This window comes from Sarcophilus harrisii, chromosome 4 (genome assembly GCF_902635505.1).
Source record: "Sarcophilus harrisii chromosome 4, mSarHar1.11, whole genome shotgun sequence".
NCBI classification, from domain to species: domain Eukaryota; kingdom Metazoa; phylum Chordata; class Mammalia; order Dasyuromorphia; family Dasyuridae; genus Sarcophilus; species Sarcophilus harrisii.
Window position 1 is genome coordinate 456,858,367 of NC_045429.1, and position 17,363 is coordinate 456,875,729.

At 57.8% G+C, this 17,363-nt stretch overlaps 1 protein-coding gene across 1 annotated transcript in view; it reads left to right on the top strand.

The window, feature by feature from the left end:
- The first annotated feature begins 399 nt into the window (after positions 1 to 399).
- DGKD (diacylglycerol kinase delta) overlaps positions 400 to 17,363 on the top strand; it is a 47,916-nt gene continuing 30,952 nt past the window's right edge. Inside the window, 2 exon segments of the mRNA XM_031968771.1 lie at positions 400 to 908; positions 2,720 to 2,800. Coding sequence (XP_031824631.1) covers positions 660 to 908; positions 2,720 to 2,800 — 330 coding nt within the window. The 5' untranslated portion in view covers positions 400 to 659.

A 17,363-nucleotide genomic window follows, 5' to 3' on the forward strand; every position in this document is an offset into this window, starting at 1 on the left:
AGGACCGTGGGCCCAGAGGCCCTGTTCCCCTTGTCCCCTGCCCCATAACGTCCCCGAACAAGGCGGTTGCGGATGGGAGCATGAGTTTTTCTGCGAGCCTGGGCCTGCAGCCCCTCCAGGTCGGGCAATGAGGGAGCCGCTGTTCTGCCCCCCCCCCCCCCCCCCGCCTCATGACTGGTTCTGGGCGTGCCGGAGCCTCTGGGGCTCCTTGAGCACCATGAGCCTTTGTGTTAACAGGGGCTCCAGAGGGGGCTTCACTCTGTCATGGTGTCTCATCCCCCTGACTTCTGGCTCTGGGCCTGCCCTTGTTGGGACTAACAGACAGGGCCAAGTGGAGTTCCTGTGCAGTAGACCTGGCATGGGAAATGTGGGGGACGTGGATCCCCTCGGGGGCAGAGCCATGGACAGAGCCAGCCCTGGGAGATGGCCCCAAGCAGAGCCAGGAAGCCCCAAACACCAGCTGCCGGGATGGGGGGCAGCACGCCTCCCAGGGGCCCACCCACAGAGGGGTGCCATTGGACGGGCTCCTCAACCTGCCCTCAGGCCTCGGGCCCCTCCCAGGCTTCACATTGTCCCCCTAAGGAAGCCGGCTCTGGGGGTCAGCCCTTTTTCCAGAGCTCTGACACATCACGGAGTCCACCTGGCATGGACGAAGGGGAATGGATGAAGGGGTAGGGGTCGCCGGGCCTCCTTGGAGCCAAACCCTCCTTCCTGCTCTGATGTCCTTTCTGGCTGAGCGATGGGAGGGAGGGGTCTATGGATCCTTGGTAATGGAGGGCTGTTCTTTCTGCTTCCAGACGATCATAAGAGAGGGGATGCTGATGAAGCAGACGAGTTCCTTCCAGCGCTGGAAGAGAAGGTACTTCAAACTTCGAGGACGTACGCTGTACTACGCAAAAACAGCCAAGGTGAGAGGCAGGGGCCCCGCCCCTGCGCCCCCTCCCCCCCAGGCAGGGGTCGGTGATCCCCGCGGTCAGAGGGCGCCACTGAGCCAGGGCAGAAAGGGCAGTGGTTCCCAGTGACCGGCTTGGGCTGTGAGCTCAAGGTGTGGTCTCCAGTCCCTGCTACAAATTCCTTTTTTGTTCATTTGACATTTCTTAAATGGCTCATCTGTTTTCAAGGAGAAAGGAGAAATCGCGTCTCCCAATCACCCAGAGACAGGATGTTTAGAATCTGTGAAAAGCAGACAGAACGTCCTGGGGTCACCAGCTTCGCCCGAGCCTTGCCCCCGGCCTTGGGGATGACCGGGGCTTCCTAGCTCTGGGACAGGGGTTTTGCAATGGTTTCAGCCGCCCTCTCTGGCCTTGGCGGGGCCCCGCCCGCTTTTCAGCTTTCCACTGAGATTTGGGGCCCCTGCCTGGGTGTCCCCAGGCAGAGGAAATGGGCCGGCCCGCCCGAGGAAGGAAGAGGCTTTGGGCCCGTGCCCCTGGCGGGGCTACCAAAAGGGAGAAGTGAGAAAAGCGCCCACTTTCTGCAGAGCCTGAGCAAGGCCTCAGTACCCGGACCCTGGCTTCCTCTGCCGGGCTGTGGCTCTGCTGGCAGATGGCGCCATGGGATTCCCCAGGGATGCAGGGAACGCTGGGCAGGCTTGGGGGCCACAAAGGTGGGGGTGACCTGAGAGGCCCCACCCAGGCAGGAACCCTCCCCTGCTCCACCCAGCATCTTCCCACTGCTTCTTCCCTGGGGCCCAACAGAACAAGTCCCTCTCCCTTCCAGGTGACAGCCTTTTCAGATTCCCTGACCCCCTTTTCCGTTGAGAGCCCCCCCCTCTGGGGTTCAGGGTTGGGGGAGTTTCATGGTGCCATAGAAATCATAAAGCAGACAGCCGGGGTTTGGGCCCCTTTCCGGCTGAGGCGGCAGTTTTGGGAGGAGGGAGGACCAGCGGGCCCCCGCCCCGCGCCCTGGGCCCTTAAAGTGTCCTGGGGGAAGGACCCAGAAGGGGCCACAGACAGGTTGTGCTCGGGGATTGCCCCCTTCTGGGCCAGCCCCTGCCCTCATTCTACCTTCTAGTCTGTTAGTGTGGCTTAAATTTCCTGTTTTCAAGCTGTTTTTCTACCCTATGGGGCCCCATCCCTGTAAAAGCCCGGGGCGGTTCCAGAGCATTTCGGGGCCTGTTTTTGGCGGAAGGCGGAGGTCGCGCTTGCCCCAGAACGAGCCACGGGGATTTTTGAGGGAGAATTGAAGGGAACGCGAGAGTTCTTGCTGTTTGATAACTGAAAGAGAGCCGGGCTACACTTGGGCGCGCTCTCTCTCCCCTTCGTCTCACAGGCTCAGATATAATTGCATTGAGTGCAAAGGAGCCTTGAAACGTTGGGTCCATTTTGCAAATCAGAATCATGTCATGAATTTAAAGTGGGAAGGGCCGGCTTGGGAGCAGAGGTGCCAGAGCATGGCAGCCTCCCGAGCGGGAGACGTTGAACCAAACAGCTACTGATAGATAGACCCGAGAGAAAGCTGATTTCAGGTTTTCTGCAGCCCCCGCATCCAGCTGGATCTCGTTGTCTTTGCCTTTAATTGAGGTACATTTGGAGAATGGGAGAGTGTCCCTGGGAGAAGCCCAGTTCCTTGCCTTTGTTTGGGAGAGCTGTTAGCAGCCCTCAGAGGGAGGGGCCTCCGGGCTCCCAGAGCATTCTTAGGAGGGTCTTTCGATGAGAAAGGCAGAGGGCCCACCTGGCTTGGGACGCACCCGAACTCAGGATTTCCGTCTTTCTATTTCCAGTCGATCATCTTTGATGAAGTGGACCTCAGTGATGCCAGCGTGGCTGAATCCAGCACCAAAAATGTGAACAACAGCTTCACGGTAAGGCCCCTGCCGCCTCTTCCTGCGTCTCTGAGAGAACTTCTGGCCCCTCTGGTCGCCCTCTGGAGTCACCTTGTACTCTTTCGGGCCCCCTCTGGTAAATGGGGGTGAGTTTTCACCATTGGTCCATGGCTGCCGAGGAAGCGGCCCCTGCAGGAGGAGGGTGAAGGAGATGGTTTGACTCTGGGACAGCAGGGCCAAGTTTGGCTTGGTGTTTGTGGTGTGGTAGAGGGCATGGCAGGAGTGGGCATGGGCTTGGGCTCCCAAGAGCCTCGCTGCCTGCTATGTCCCTGGGTTGCGCCTCAGCGAATGATTCCCTAGTTATTATCTAAGTCATTGCTTAATTGGTTCCCTGGAGGGAGTTCTCCCCTCTTAGGTTCCTCCTGTTGATGAAATAAGAAATCAAACTTGATCCTTCCTTTGATCTTCTGAATTTCTTCTTTTGTTCTGGTGGAATTGTCAGTTTGTTAGTGCCGGGTTTATAAAAACACTCGGACCTTGGTTTGTGGGTTTTCTCCTCTTTACAAGTGGGAGCCAGATTTCCCCCAGGGTTGGTCCTGAATCCTTTGTTGTTCTTTGAGTTGTTCTTTTGCCTACAGAAGGGGCCCTGAGCTGACCTTATTTGTGTGATCCTCCAGCCTTCCATCTCTTCTCATTTCCTTTTTGCTCCTTTCCGTACTGTCTTGATTTCTGAGAGAGAAATGTGGGCGTTTCCTCTGGTGCTTGTCCGACTCTTTTTGCGCCCCACTTTTCCTTTGTGGCTTTCGATGCTCGCTGCGCCCACATGGTTAATGCTGATGGATTTCTTAGGCCAGGGCACCCTCATGCCCCGTGGGGTTTTCTCCTTCGTGATGTGTATTTGAGGAAACTTTCTCTGAAATGAGGATGGTAGCCCTTGAAGCAGAATCCTTCTGGAAGGGGCTGAGAGGGCGTCTGGTCCAATCCCTACATTTTGTGGGCAAAGAAACCAAGGTTAGGGAAGTTGTGACAAGATTTAGGTCCCACAAAGGATGGGATTTGAACCCAAGGCCTCATCATGTAGGCTCCTGCGGCCTCCCTGGGGTGCCATGTTTCTTGCATGCGGCAAGTTGTTGGGCTCCGTTTCTGATCTTTTCTGCTTTTCACTTTGGTTTCGTTGACCAGTTTAGTCGGTCAGCTTTCACAGTTATGATTGTGTTTCCCGCCTTCAGTTCCTCTTCCATTTTTTGGATGCACCAGGTTCTGAGTTTGTTTTGCATTCAACCGCCTGATTGGCGTCCACCCTCTGCCCAAGTCCAAAATCCTTGATCTACCCTGATTTATTACTTTTTTTTTTTAACATGCTTCCCTTGTCCATCACAGAAAAGCAGATGGCCACTTCTCCTTCAGCCCATTCCACTGTGTTTGAATGTTCTTTGTCGGTGGAAAGCCCTTCTAAGAAATATTAATTCAACCTTTTCTCTTTTCTCCTTCTTTTTTCTTGTAATAAAATCCAATATCTGACCCCTTATCTTGGACTTTGCCCCCAAATATTCTCTCTGTTTATCATCTGTGATAAGATTTCCAGAGGACTTTAGCTTTGTTTCCTCCTTTGGACAGCTGCCTTCCCCACCTCCTTTAGAAATTGAATTTTATCTAATTGTTCGCCACTTTTTTTCTTTCTGCCACCATTAAAGAAAAACAGAGAAAAACAAACCCTTGTGACAAGCATAGTCTAGAAAAACAAATCCTCACATCGGCTTCATCCAAAACATAGATAAGGTCAGTTGTGGACATTCCTCGTACATCCTCTAGAACCAAAGTGGATCATTGTGTTGATCAGGACTCTCAAGTCTATTACAATGTTGTTGTAGAACGGATTCCCTGGCTGCTGGTCGCTTCACTCTATATCATTTTATACAGATCTTCCCAGTTCTTCTGAGACCATCCTTCTTTGTCTTTTTTTTAGAGCTTAATCCTATTCTAGTCCATAATTTGTTCATATGTTCTCCATTTAATGGCTGGACCAGTTTACAGCTCCACCAACAATGTATTTGTGTGGCTGTTTCCCAGAGTTTCTCCCAGGATTGATCATTTCCCATTTTTTTTGCTAAGAATCTCTTAGATGTGGACTCCAGAGCAGCCCAGAATTGTGACGCTGGGAAGAGGGACGTGTGGGCCCATCCCCCCAGATGTTTCTCACAGAAATGGCCTGTTCATGTTCTTTGACCGATTATAAGTTCTCCATCCCCTGTTGGTGCAGAAATCATGTGTTTACACAGGGAGAGAAGGAGAAAGCGGCTCCATCATCAAAGCACCCAAAGTCACCTGAGCCACTCAGGACCCCAACCTCCCCCCTGAAAAGTCAGGGAGTGTTTTTCTCGCCAGGCTCCGCTTCAGAATGATTCCTGTTTGTTGGATTTTCCCATTAGTGTCTTCTCCAATATTCTCTCTCTCTGTTTTTTGCTGAGGCAGTTGGGGGAAGGGACTTGCCCAGGGTCACACAGACAGGAAGTGTTAAGTGTCTGAAGTTAAATTTGAACTCAGGTCCTCCTGACTCCAAGGCTGGTGCTCTCTCCACTGCGCCTCCTAGCTGCCCCAGTGTTCTCTTAATAGCCACCAGCCCAGGAGGATTTCTTTGCTTTGGCTGTGCCTCCGTCTCTCTCTCTTGTGTTTTGTTCCTGCTTTTCTCTCTGCGTGTCTCTCTTTTGATTGTTTATATTTTTAAATTAACGAACATTTCTTTTCTCTTCCATCGCTCACTTCCCTCCTTACGTGGCTCTCGTGTGGATGGAAGTCCAAGCGCCCCCACCCAAGGGTTACCTGTCGATTCTCCTGGGGGTGCAAGGGAGCCGGTGGCTCCGACTGAGCGTCTCCTGGCTCCCGGGGCCGCTCCCATGGGCCCGTGCATGGGACGCTCTGGGGCGTGGGAGGGGGTCCTGCCCTGCGAGGCTCAGGAGAGACACAGGTGAAGGTAATCCCAGGGTTTGGGGAGTGTGTGAGGGCTTGGTCTTGTGAGCGACTGAGAGTCCTCCTGTTAGACAGATTTCGCCCCAGCTGGGGACCTGGAGGGTGCGGGGGCCGGCCAGCCTGCCGGCGTCATCCAGGGCCTCCGATCCTGGCCGGCTTTCCTGCTCTGTCTGGGCTCCCCGCCAGCGCTCGGGCCGTCCACCTGTCACCCCCTCAGTGCCCGGGAGCAGCGGCTGCTGCCAGCTTTCAGGCACTTGGGGGACGGCCCTTCTGCTCTTGGCACTTCCTCCTGCCCCTCCGCGTCCTCCTCAGGCCCCGTCCTGGGCCCTCCAGGGAGGCGTTTTTACTTCTCTGGCTGCCCCGAGGCTCCCTGAACCTCTGAGATTCTCCATGAGGAGACCGTCGCTGTAGCAGGGCCTTGCCCTTCGTGGGGAGCTCGGGGTCTCTAAAGACGCCCTCTGAACGAAGGGATGGAAACATTAACCCTGCGACCACCCTCCAGGAAGGAGCTGTGTCCTTGGGGGGGCGTTTCCTGTTAACATGAAGGTGGGGAGGAGAGAGCCCCGGCAGACCCGGGTCCAGACTCGCCCTTTGGGCCACGGCCTTGTCTCCCCTGGAAGAGGACATGGGGGCCCCCCAGTCAGGCACCGACACAGTCGGCTCGGAGTCCCTTAACCTCGGGGACCTTAACGAGGTTGCCAAACTTGGGTCCCGAAAGCCTGCCCGGGAAGGCGTGGAGCGTCCACCCGGGAGTGACCGGCGCTCTCCTCGTGTAGCTGGGCCTTGAGGGAGTAAGGAAAAGAGCCCAAGGGGTGGCCTCGAGTTCCTCCTTTCCCTCCTCCCCCTCCCCGAGAACTGGCCCATAAAACCAAAGGAAAAGGGGGAAAGGGAAAAAATCAGCTTTCTTAATAAAGCCAGAAAATCCCTGCGGGGCCGCCCTGGGGGCCTCCCACTCGGGGAAGAGATGGGGGGTCTTGCCCCGAGACCTCCAGGGCCAGGTCTGTGTGGCCTAGAGCCACAACCTTCCTCCCCTCTCCTCCTTGTCCCTGCCCTTGCAGGAAGGAAGACAAGAGAAAAACGTCCTCGGGCCGTGGGGCGAGACTGGTGAGAACCAACCTCGAGGAGGGGATCCTGGGGATCCTGGCCCAGCCCAGCCTGAGGTCCGGGTGGCCCGAGGCAGGCGTCCGGCCGGGCCTCTACCCATGTGGGAGCAGCCCTCCTCCCCCTCCCCCCCGGGGCTTCTTGGCCAGGATCCTGAAAGGGCAGGAGAAATGAGGAGTCCCAGTGAAGGGCCCCAGGAGGATGGCCCAGGGCGCCCTCCGTGGGTGAGAAGGGGCAGAAGTTTCTTTGGCAAGTCAGAGAAAGCCAGGGGAGGGGAGGGGGAAGGGCGGGTGGGGGTGGTATCCCAAAGCTTGCTGGTGTTTACAAAAGGGGGGCTCCGGTTCAGAGTTGGAAGGAGCAGAAGCGGGATTTCTATCTCGAATGGCCAGAAATGGGGAGCCTGGACTGGCCGGGCTTGGCAGGGGGCTCAGAAGCAGCGGGCGCCTGTGTCGGTCCTCCCTGAGCGGGGAGCCCTTCTGGGGGAGCCTCGCGTCATGAGCATGCCCCCCCCCAGGGGTCTGTGAATGCGCCAGTGAGAGGAGAGAAGGAGTGGGGAAGGCCCGGGAAGGGCAGGGAGGCCCTCTGGCTGCCGTTCCTTGGGCGAGGGCATTCCCCCTGGAGTCAGAGCCCTGCCTTCGCTGACCCAGGAGGGGGGACCCCAGGGGGGCTGGGCTCTGTCCCCATCCTGGAGCTGGGGGCCTCCGGATTCCCACCAAGGGCCTGGCCTCTGTGGCCCTGAGGCATTCGAGGTTTAGCTGAAAGCCTCTGTGGCTTTTCGGGCCTTTTTGGGCCTTTTTAAAAGCAGAATCCCAAGGGGTTCCCGGAACAGCCGGGGCAGTTCGCACCGACACTCCCACCAACTCCCACCACGCGCACCCTCACGCCCTGCTCCTCCGCGGAGCCTGCGGCCTCCTTGCCGCCGGGTTGGGATCAAAGCTCGGCCGTCCCCCCGGCGCTTCTCACGTTCTCTCTGGACGTGCTGGGGGCACACAGGGCAGCGGGGCCCGGCCCGGGAGGACATGGGAAGGAGGGTGAAGGTGGCGTGAGGGCAAGAGGGAGAGGAGGTGGACTGGGTGGGTGGCAGGGGTGGGAGAGCACGGGCTCCAGCCGGACGGGGAGCTGGCAAGCGGAGCCTGCAGAGCGCCGAAGTGCCTCCCGGCTGGCAGACAAAAAGCCCTCCTTCAGGACAGGAGACGATCCAGGGTCAGAGGGGGGGCTCGCCTCTGGGGGTGGGCGGGGCCAGAAAGTGCCAAGGGAGGGGATGCAGATCAAAGCCAGCCCCCCCCCCCACTCTGCTCAACCGGCAGGTGAGTGACGCTGGCTGGTTCTCCCCAGGCCCCCCCCCCCAGGCTCTGGTCACCAGGGCGAGGGGGGTGGAAATGGGGGCCACGGGTCTGCTCATCGTGGATTCTGTGCTTGGAATCTAGGGAGGAGGAAAGAAGCCGCGACATTCCTATAGGGAAAAGCCTGTGTGGGAGAGGAGGCCTCCTGGACCCCCAGGCTCCCTGCCTCCCCTGGACCCCCGGGCTCCCTGTCCCCCTGCAGCTCCTCTTTCTCTGGAAATAGTTTTTCTTCTGACTTTCAGCATCACATAAAATGGACATTCCCCCCCCCCCCCCCGCCCTCATGAAACGCTGAGTGCCCTTTGGTCCCTCTTTTGGTGTCTACTCTACCCAGCCTGCCAGGGGTCCCGTGCCCTCCCTCCTCTGCCCATGTGGCACTGGAAGGGGCCTGCAGGGGGCCAGTCTGAGCCCTTCTCTGGGGAGAGCCTCCAGAATGATCAGCTGCCTCCCCCGGTGGGCAGCGGCATGGGAGGGCACGAGCCCCTCGGTGGGCAGTGGGACAGAGCAGGCAGGGCTGGCGGGAGAGCCAGAACCTCTCGTTTCTTGAAGGCCCGAAGGCTGGGGGCCAGCTGTGACCCTCGGGGCCGGGCAGCCAGCAGCCAGACCGGGTCCGAGCTCCTCTGGAACGTTTCCTCCGAGGAGGAGCATGTGACATTTTTGGCTGAGCTGGGGAATACAGAGGCTTTTGTTGCCGTGTCTTTGCAGGAAGTCGCCTTCAGTCCTTGAGCCTGGGGATGGCCGGGAAGGCGTCCAGCGAGGGCGGCGAGGATGCCGGCCCTCGGAGGGCCCCGGGGGAGGACTCGGGGAGGACAAAGGCCCGGACCCCATCCAGAGCCCGTGCCTGCCCAGCCGTGGAGCTGCTGGCCTTGCGGAGGCAGGGTGGGGGTGGGGGGAGTCATGGCCCCTGCTCTGTCCGGAGCGCCCAGGGGTCCTGAGGACTGTGAGGTAGCCCTGCGCAAGGGCCGAGCCGGGAGGCCTGGTCTCAGTACAAACGCTCGCCCTTCTCCCAGCTCCTCCGAGCCCCTTTTACTGCCCCCTCCTCCAGAGGGGTTTCCATTCCCCACTGGAAGGTGACTTCCTGCCATTTCCCACCGCCCGTTTATGAGAATGGATCTTGTGCCCATGGGGGGGGGGGGTAATTGGCCCCTTCCCTGGAGAAGCTTCTCAGAGCCTCCCAGCAGCCTCTGCCGCCTTTCCTGCCTCCCAGCCTCTCCCCAGTATCTGCACAATGCGTGCTGGGTAAACACGTCCACGGGCCAATGTACACAGCGCCTCTCAAAACAATCCCTTTCCTGCCGAGAATTCCAGGACTTTAAACCGGCCTTTTGTCAGAACTGGGGCCGTTCCCCCACACCTGGGCTGGAGGAAGGGAGGAAGGAGCGGGGGCAGGGGCCCAACCCTGTCCAGTCAGCCTCCGCGCTCTCCCTGGAGCCGGGCGCCGGCCGCTTTAGAAGAGCCATTGGGGCTGGAGGCCAGGGACTGGAGGCTGGAGCCCGGGAACCAGGGGCCAGAGACTGGAGGCCGGGAACCAGGGGCTGGAGGCTGGAAGTTGGAGGCGAGGGACCGGAGGCTGGAGGCCGTCCCCACCAGGGCACCTGTGTTAGCTGACCCCCCTCCACACAAGGCACCTCAGGCAGCAGGCTGGTGGCTCTGGTAACCGTAGTGCCCTTTCAGGATCTTGGCTGAGAAGCCCCCCCGGGGGTGGGGGCCCTGCCACGTGGGCAGATGCCTGCCTCGGGCCGTCCGGACCTCAGACCAGGCTGGGCCAGGACCCCCAGGGAGCTTCAGCAGGACCGCGTGGATGCAAAGATCCCCTCATCAAGGTTGGTTCTCCCCAGTCTCGCCCCACAGCCCAAGGACGTTTTTCTCTTGCCTTCCTTCCTGCAAGGCCAGGGAACAGGAGGAGACGGGACGAAGGTCATGGCTGTGAATGGGGGTGGGGGGGGGTTCCTCACAATCTCTCCATCTCCGGATGGCACAAATGCCCGCGTCCCAGAAGCCTCCGGGGCTCAGAACGGCAGCTGGCACCGAGCTTGTCCCAGGGCAGCCTGGCCTGTCCCTGGCCCCGCCTGCCTCCGGTCCCCGACCCCAGACTCTCTGGGTTGTAGCCATCTCAGAGGCAGCCTTCCTTGCCAGGCCGTTCAGCCCGCTCAGGACTTCTCGCACCGGAAGGACCCTCAGCTCTGTGTGCAGATCCCCCCATTTACCGCCTCCTTTTGAGAGCCTCCTCCCTTCCCCCCCTCCCCTTGCCTTCTCCCATTCAGCTGTGAGCTGTTGAGGGCTGGGACTGTCTATTCACAGAATCCAGCAAAGGACTGGGCATACAGTAAGTGCTTAATTAATGCTTACACAGTTGGTAAAAAGAGAAAGTATCTCCAACTAGGAGCATCCAACTTCACTGTCAAGCAGCAAACTGAGTCATGTCAACAGCAGGCACTTATTATATACCTACTGTATGCCAGTCCTGGGAACTGGGATATAGAGACAAAGATGGGGGAAACCACTAGAACGCATACAAATGTGCACCAACAGTGCACCAAGGAACAGAACGAGGCGGGGATCAGCGAGAGGGGAGATGGGCTGGGGTTGGGGTCTGGAGAGGAGACAAGGAGGAAGGCGTGAGCCAGGCCCAAAGGGAAGTCCCATCAGAGCCCGCCATGGATGTAGGATAAGGGGAGGGACTGGAGGCCCAGACTCCAGACACAGTGACCTTTGGGCAGGTCCCTCAGCCTCTTCCTGCCTCAGTTTATTCATTTGTAAAATGGGGCTAATGGAGCGAACATGGATGGCGAGATCCAATGAAATGATCTTTGTAGAGTTAAGGCACCGTCCATCGCTGTTTGTTACCCTGGCAAGCACAAGGCGCCTGTGTGAGAGGCATTGGGGGACAGAAAGGACCCCTTGTGGGGGGGCGCAGAGGGCCAGAGTCTTCCCCGAGATGTGCCCATCAGAAAGGTCTGGGGGCGTACAGAAGCCAGGGACCTGTAGCCCCGGGAGCCCTGAGCCAGGGGACGCTACTCTGCTCCTGCCGCCTCGGGCCTGGCTCCTTGCTTGGGAGAGGGGAATCCCCGGGGTCCCTGCTGGCTTCCAGGGCCCGGTCACAGGATGTCCCCATGGGCCATGGAGGAATGTGACCCAGCAGGAGACGCGGTCGTTTTCCCAGAGCTCCCGGCGCTGATGCACGGGGCCGGGGAACATGGGAATCCCCCGAATCGTGTTTCCCAAGAGGAGCTCTGGGCCAGTGAGAGTACTTACTTCCTGACCCGCCTCATCAACCCCAGCTGCTCCCAGGAGCGAAGGCCAGGGGCATCTCAGGGCCGTTTGGGGGCGAACCCTGTCTGTCAAACAGAAAACTGTTTAGTCCCGAGCCCAATGAGCAAGATCTCCCCTCTCCCTCATGTCTTTGCTAAAAAACAAACACGCGTGTTCACAAAAGTTCTTGTCTTTGGCATGGGGGCGGGGCCTTCTGGCGGGAGGGCCGTGGGCTGGGAGGGGCCGGGCCCCCCATGTTGGCAGAATGAGCCCCTCGCCGCTCGGAGGCAGGGGTGGTGGAGGCCCGAGTCCTCCATGGACTCTGCTCCTCCTTCGGCCTCCTCCTGGTTTGGTTGGAGGTGCCTGACGTCTTCACCTTGTGGTTAGCCAAATCCCCGACCCTTCCTGTTGGCACTGGGCACCCAATGTTTGCCCTGCCTCTCCCTGCCCGCTCTCCCCGAGACCTTCCCTGTTGGAAGGTTCTTTCCTGCCAGCTGCCAGAGCTGAAAGAAACCAGAGGCCCCTCGGGCCGGTGGGCAGGGCCGGCAGGTTGCTGGGAAGGGAGGGGGACGGAGGGCCATAGCTGGGGGCACCCACCCTTTCGGCAGAGAACATCCAGAGAAAGGGGAAAGTGTCTTGGGCGTTGCTTTTCTGTGGCCCTTGGGGAGGGGTCAGAGGTCAGAACATCGGACTCATTTCAGGCCCAGACCAGCAGCCTTCCCTGTGAGGACAGAGAGAGGAGTAGGTCCGAGTGGCCTACAGAGCGCTGGACTTGGGACTCGCTGGCCCTATGTCCCTGTCCCTGCTGCCTGAGCTTGAGCCAGTAACTTCTCTCTGCCTCAGTTTCCTTCTCCCCTGACCTGGTTCCTGGGGCTTCTGGGAGCTAAGACCCAGGAAGGGAAAAGGTCTTTTCCCTGGGACCTGGGCTACCTTCTGTGGGTGAAGACTCCGGCCCGGATCGGCCATGGGACCCTGCAGTAAGGGCGGCTCCCCGGGATTTCTTGTGGGCCTTGCCCGGAGCTGGCGCTCAGCAAGCAGTCATTGAGCAGAGCTGACTTGCGCTGGCCTGGGCTGGGGGAGACGGGACCATCCCTGCAGGACAGGATGTGCTTTCAGATGTGGACGGACGGGTGGCGCGACCGGGACCGTTCCAGATTTCTCTCCTTCCCAGGAATCTTTCCTGTAGGAAAGAAGGCGGCCAGCTACCTTGTCTTGGTTGGTTTTTAAAAACATAAACACCCTTTTTAGCTTTCTCAGGGCCTGGGAGTCCGAGACTTGCGTTGGGGGCAAACTTCTTCATAGTCCAGTGCCTCGGTTTCCCTCATTTGTTCACCAGGGCTGATGAGTTCTGCTTGTGGCTTGTTGCAAGGATAAAACATAGGTTTGGAAAGCACGGCCACTGGGAGGTCCTTCCTGGCCCTGCAGTTCATCCACGGTGAGGGGCGGGGGGTGATTTGGGGGCCCCAGACTGACGGCAGCTCCCCCCCGTGGCCCAGCCTTGGCCAGTCTGACGCTGTGGGTGCCGTGCCAGCAGCTCTGCCTGCTTTTCCTGGAGGACGGGCCCACGCCCGTGTCCCCACATCCCTCCCCTCAATCTCGGCAGCTTCACTTGGGTGACGCCGTTGGGCTGCCCTCGCTCTGGCTCCGCTGCGTCCTCTTCCCTCCATGAGGGGTTTTTGTCTCATTCTTATCAGGAGCCCAACAGCGTCAGGTGCCCCAAGGCCAGGGAGAGCCACAGAGGGGCTCTAAGAGGGATTCCGCAGGCGGCGGCGGCAGAGGCAGGAAGCCCCGGGAGCCGCTCACTTGGCCGCCAGAGGCCTCACCAGCCTCTCGGATTCAGGCTGTCTGGGACCAGACCCTCGTCTTTCCTCCCTTCTCCCTGGTCTCTGAGGGGGCTGCTGCTTAATAAACATCAGGGATTCCCTCTGGCTTCTATGGTGAAAAGCATCATGGGTACCCTGCCCACCCATGGCCTCCCAGAAACGTGAGCAAGTTGTTGTTAGTCTTTGGTCTCATCTGAGTCAAGAGCCTTCCCTGTACTTGATCATGGCCATTGAATGAGATCATGTCCCTCTCCCCCCTTCCCCTCCTGCCCCAAAGGAACCACCTGACTAGTTTCTTGGCACCAGAATTATCCATTTTATTTCCCGTGATCCTCTCTGTTTTTCTTTGATCGTGAATGCTTCCCATAGATCTGACAGGCAAAATTTCCCACGCTCCCCAATTTGCTTCTGGTGTCCCCCTTTTTGTTTAAATCGTGTCCCCATTTGGGCTCCTGTTGGTCCGGACCTACTTTCTGCCGAGCTGCTTTCCCATTTTTTGAGCTGTTCTCGTCAGACAGTGAGCTCTGCTTCTGAAAGCTTTGCCGGACGCTCGATTCCTGCAGTCCTTTACGGCCGTGGCTTTTCAGTCGGATCCCTTCCGCTCCTCCGCCACTTTCTGAGCCAGGACCAGAATGCTTTGATGATCACCACTCTGTGATGCGCTTTGAGATTCGAGGCTTTTGGGTTGTCTCCCGTCACGGTTTCCTGCTGTTTCCCATGATAATCTGGACCTTTCATTCTTGCAAGTGAACCATTGTCTCTTTTAAAACCCCCTCCCAGCAACCACCTCTTTTTTGAACTCCATTCCATCCTGAGTCAGGAAAGCCCAAGTTTGCATCCAGCCTCAGACACTTAGTAGCTTTGGCCTGTCTGCCTCAGTTTCCTCACCTGGAAGATGAGACCATCTACCCCTGAGGGCCATTGTGAGGATCACTGACATCATCTTTGTAGAAAGCACTGGTCCTGGCACTTAGTAGCGACCTTGGGATTGCCCTTGCTGGACCTCCAGGTCATTCCCTGCCCCCACGAGGCTCCTGGCTGGCCGTCTTGGTCTTCACCCTCTTCCCTTCTCGGATTCCTGGGTCAGCCGGCCTCTTAGTTAGCATCTTTAACCCGGATCTTGCCTGGACCCTGCCTCAGACGCCTTCCTTCTCCCACCCCACCCCCCCGGCACCAGAATGCCTGGGTCTGTCTGCCTAGAGCGAGCAGCCCCGGGGGGGGGGTACTCTTTGGGGGCCGTCTGGTCAGCCCGGAGACCCTGGCCCTCCCTTCTCAGCCCAGGGTCCGGCAGAGGTCATGGGTCATGCCTTTGTCCCACGATTGCTCAGAGGGCCTGGAGGGCCGAAGCAGGAGGTGGGCAGCAGTCTGCTCCAGCCCCCCAGGACCCCTCGGGTTCCCCTTTGTGGGAGCCTCGTCGGCAGTGTGCTGGCCGCTTGTGCTCCCGGGGGATCTTTGCCCTCGAGGAAGCTCGCCGTGAACGTGCCCCCTGGTCTCCGGGTGCGGGGGGCAGGTTCAGAGATGTGCTTCATGGGCTTCTGCAGCATCGGAGCGACAGGATGTGAGTAATAGGAAGTGACTGCACTTATCAGATCCCGTCCCACGCCCACTCTTAGCCACCTTCAGAAAATAGCAAACCAGGGGAGCTATATTTAGCCCAAAATCATTCTGAGTGCCTTAATCTCTTTCCCTGACTCCGTCTCTTGCTCCTGCCTTGGTCAGGGAGAAGGCCACGTGACAGTGACCTCGTTTCTTTTCTGGCGACCCCTCAGACTTACCAGAACTCCGTAGGGCACTGCCAGGCTTTCCCAGCTGGGCTCAGTTCTGAGACCTTGTGGAGCGGGCGGCGGCTTCGGGGCAGAGGTGGATGGGGGAGGGAGCCAGCAGGTAAGGGGGATTCTGGGCCCGAAGCCCCGTCGGCAGCCTGGGTACCAGCTGGCACCCAGAGGATTCTCCAGAGAGGCGCGTGGGGGGAGGGCGAGTGCTTGGGACACCGGGAGCCAGCCCGGGGCAGACTCGTTCAGGGTAAACAGCTGCGGCGTTTCAGACTTTCCAGCTGTAGCTTCAGCCAAGCGCAGCCTCGGAGCGGTCAGATCAGTTAAGATCACTGAGGTTTTCTTTGAAGAGCTTGGGCTGTCTGAGCTTTGCCACCAGAGGAGTCCATTTCCTGCTTCCTTCACATGAATGATGTGTGAGTGTCTGAGATGCTGCCCGCCGCTCAGGACGGTGGCCAGGAGGACTCCGGCTCCTCATTAGAACTTTCCCGAGGGCCCCAGGACCACGTAACGGTGGCTGCAGGACCCTGAGCAAGGTCTCCTTTGTGGTGGGCCAGTTTCTGGCCCAGGAAGGGACCCAGACAGCCTTGGTCCTGATGCTTCCGGCGTCTGAGTCCTGGGAATCCCACGGGGACAGGGAGACGGGACGAGAGAGCTTCATGCTTGGCCTTAGGTGGCCAATTCCCAAGCCTAAGAAGGCCCAGAAAGGCCACGATTCTTCAGTGGACCCATTGGGGGGGGAGCAGCTAACAAGCCCTGGAAGCAGCCCTTTGGGACAGGGTCCCTGCTTTTTTGTGGCAGCTGATCCTAAATTCTGCTTGCTCTGGGGGGAGGGTTCCTGGCAGCACGTGGCTGGGCCCAAGGTGGGCCAGCCAAACAGGCAGGGCAGTTTAGGGCTGGGAGCAAGGGAGACCTCCCTCTGGAAGCCCTTAAGTGCGAGCCAGCACCCTGCCTCCTAGCCAGTCTCCCAAGCCAGCTCATGAGGGCGCCAACGCGAGTGATCAAAGGCCAGGCAGGAATGTCTCAATAGGGGATGGGGTCCCTGGCCCCTCCTCCCCCCTCTCTCCAGGGAGTCGGGAAAGCTGGGTTTGAGGGCTTGCTCCGCCACCCAGTCTGGCTGACCTTGTACCCTGCTGGGCCTTCGCTTCCTGGGCGCCCGCTTCCTACCTGCTCTCTGCCTGGGGAACCTTACGGAGCCCCTCTCGGGATCGTGTTCTTACAACAGAGGACTCTTTTTAAGTCATTCTTCAGTCATATCCGACTTTGGGGGCCTACTGGAGAATTTGTTTAGCCAAGATCTCAGAGTGCTGCCCATTTTACAGATGAGGACGCTTGCTCAGCTAGTATCAGGGGCCAGATTTGAATTCAGACCTGCTGCTCCATCCACTGTGCCACGTGGCTGCTTTCTGTAGCTGAAGGAAATGCTAAATTTCAGTCAGTCTGGTAAAAATAGAGAGGCAGGAAGTTTTTTCCATGGACACAGATTGAGGTCTAGAGCACCTTTCAGGGCCCTTCCTGATCCTCTCTGCAGATAAATGAACCTTCTTTCACATCCTCGTTATACAGACCACCTGGTTGCCCCCTTCCAGGACCTGCCCATCTGCCCTCTGCTCTCCCGTGGTAGGAGTCACTGCTCACAGCATCTGTTGGGCACCCACTGTGTATGCTTAGCCCTATGGAGTCTGAGTAGGGAAACGGGGTGGACGTCCAAAGCACAAATGCATAGTGATACACAGCAGATTCACCAGAGGGAGGGAAAGCGATTCGCTGAGCAAACCAACAGGGGAATCTTGGTTGTTCCTTTCTGGTTCCCAGAACCTCTTAAAAAAAGATCTCCGTCCAGGCATCCAGCCAAGGACCATTTGCCAGAGCTGCCCTCATGACTCTTTCTTTGGATCATCCCTTTCCCCTTTCTTTAAAAAAAAATATATATATATATATATATATATTATTATTGGTGCTACTTTATATATCTCATAAATATTTACCCTTTTTAAAATAATATTTTTTTTAGCATTTGTTTAAGAACTTTTGAGTTCCACATTTTCTCCCTTTTCCTTCCCAAGAGTGTTAGCAATATAGGTTATACGTGTTCAGTCTTGCAAAACATATGCCAAATATTGTTTGTCCATTCTGGGAGAGCACCGTACTAGTCGTGTTGTAAGAGACACAGACTCATTGGAAAATTTAAAACATTTTCAGAAAGTGAAAAAAAGTTTGCTTCAACTTACATTCAGATTCCACGGGTTCTTTCTCTGGAGGGGAGAGCATCTTTCCTCTCAGGTCCTTTGGGATGTCCTGGATCATTATATTGCTAAAAATAGCTAAATCGTTCTCTTTCGAT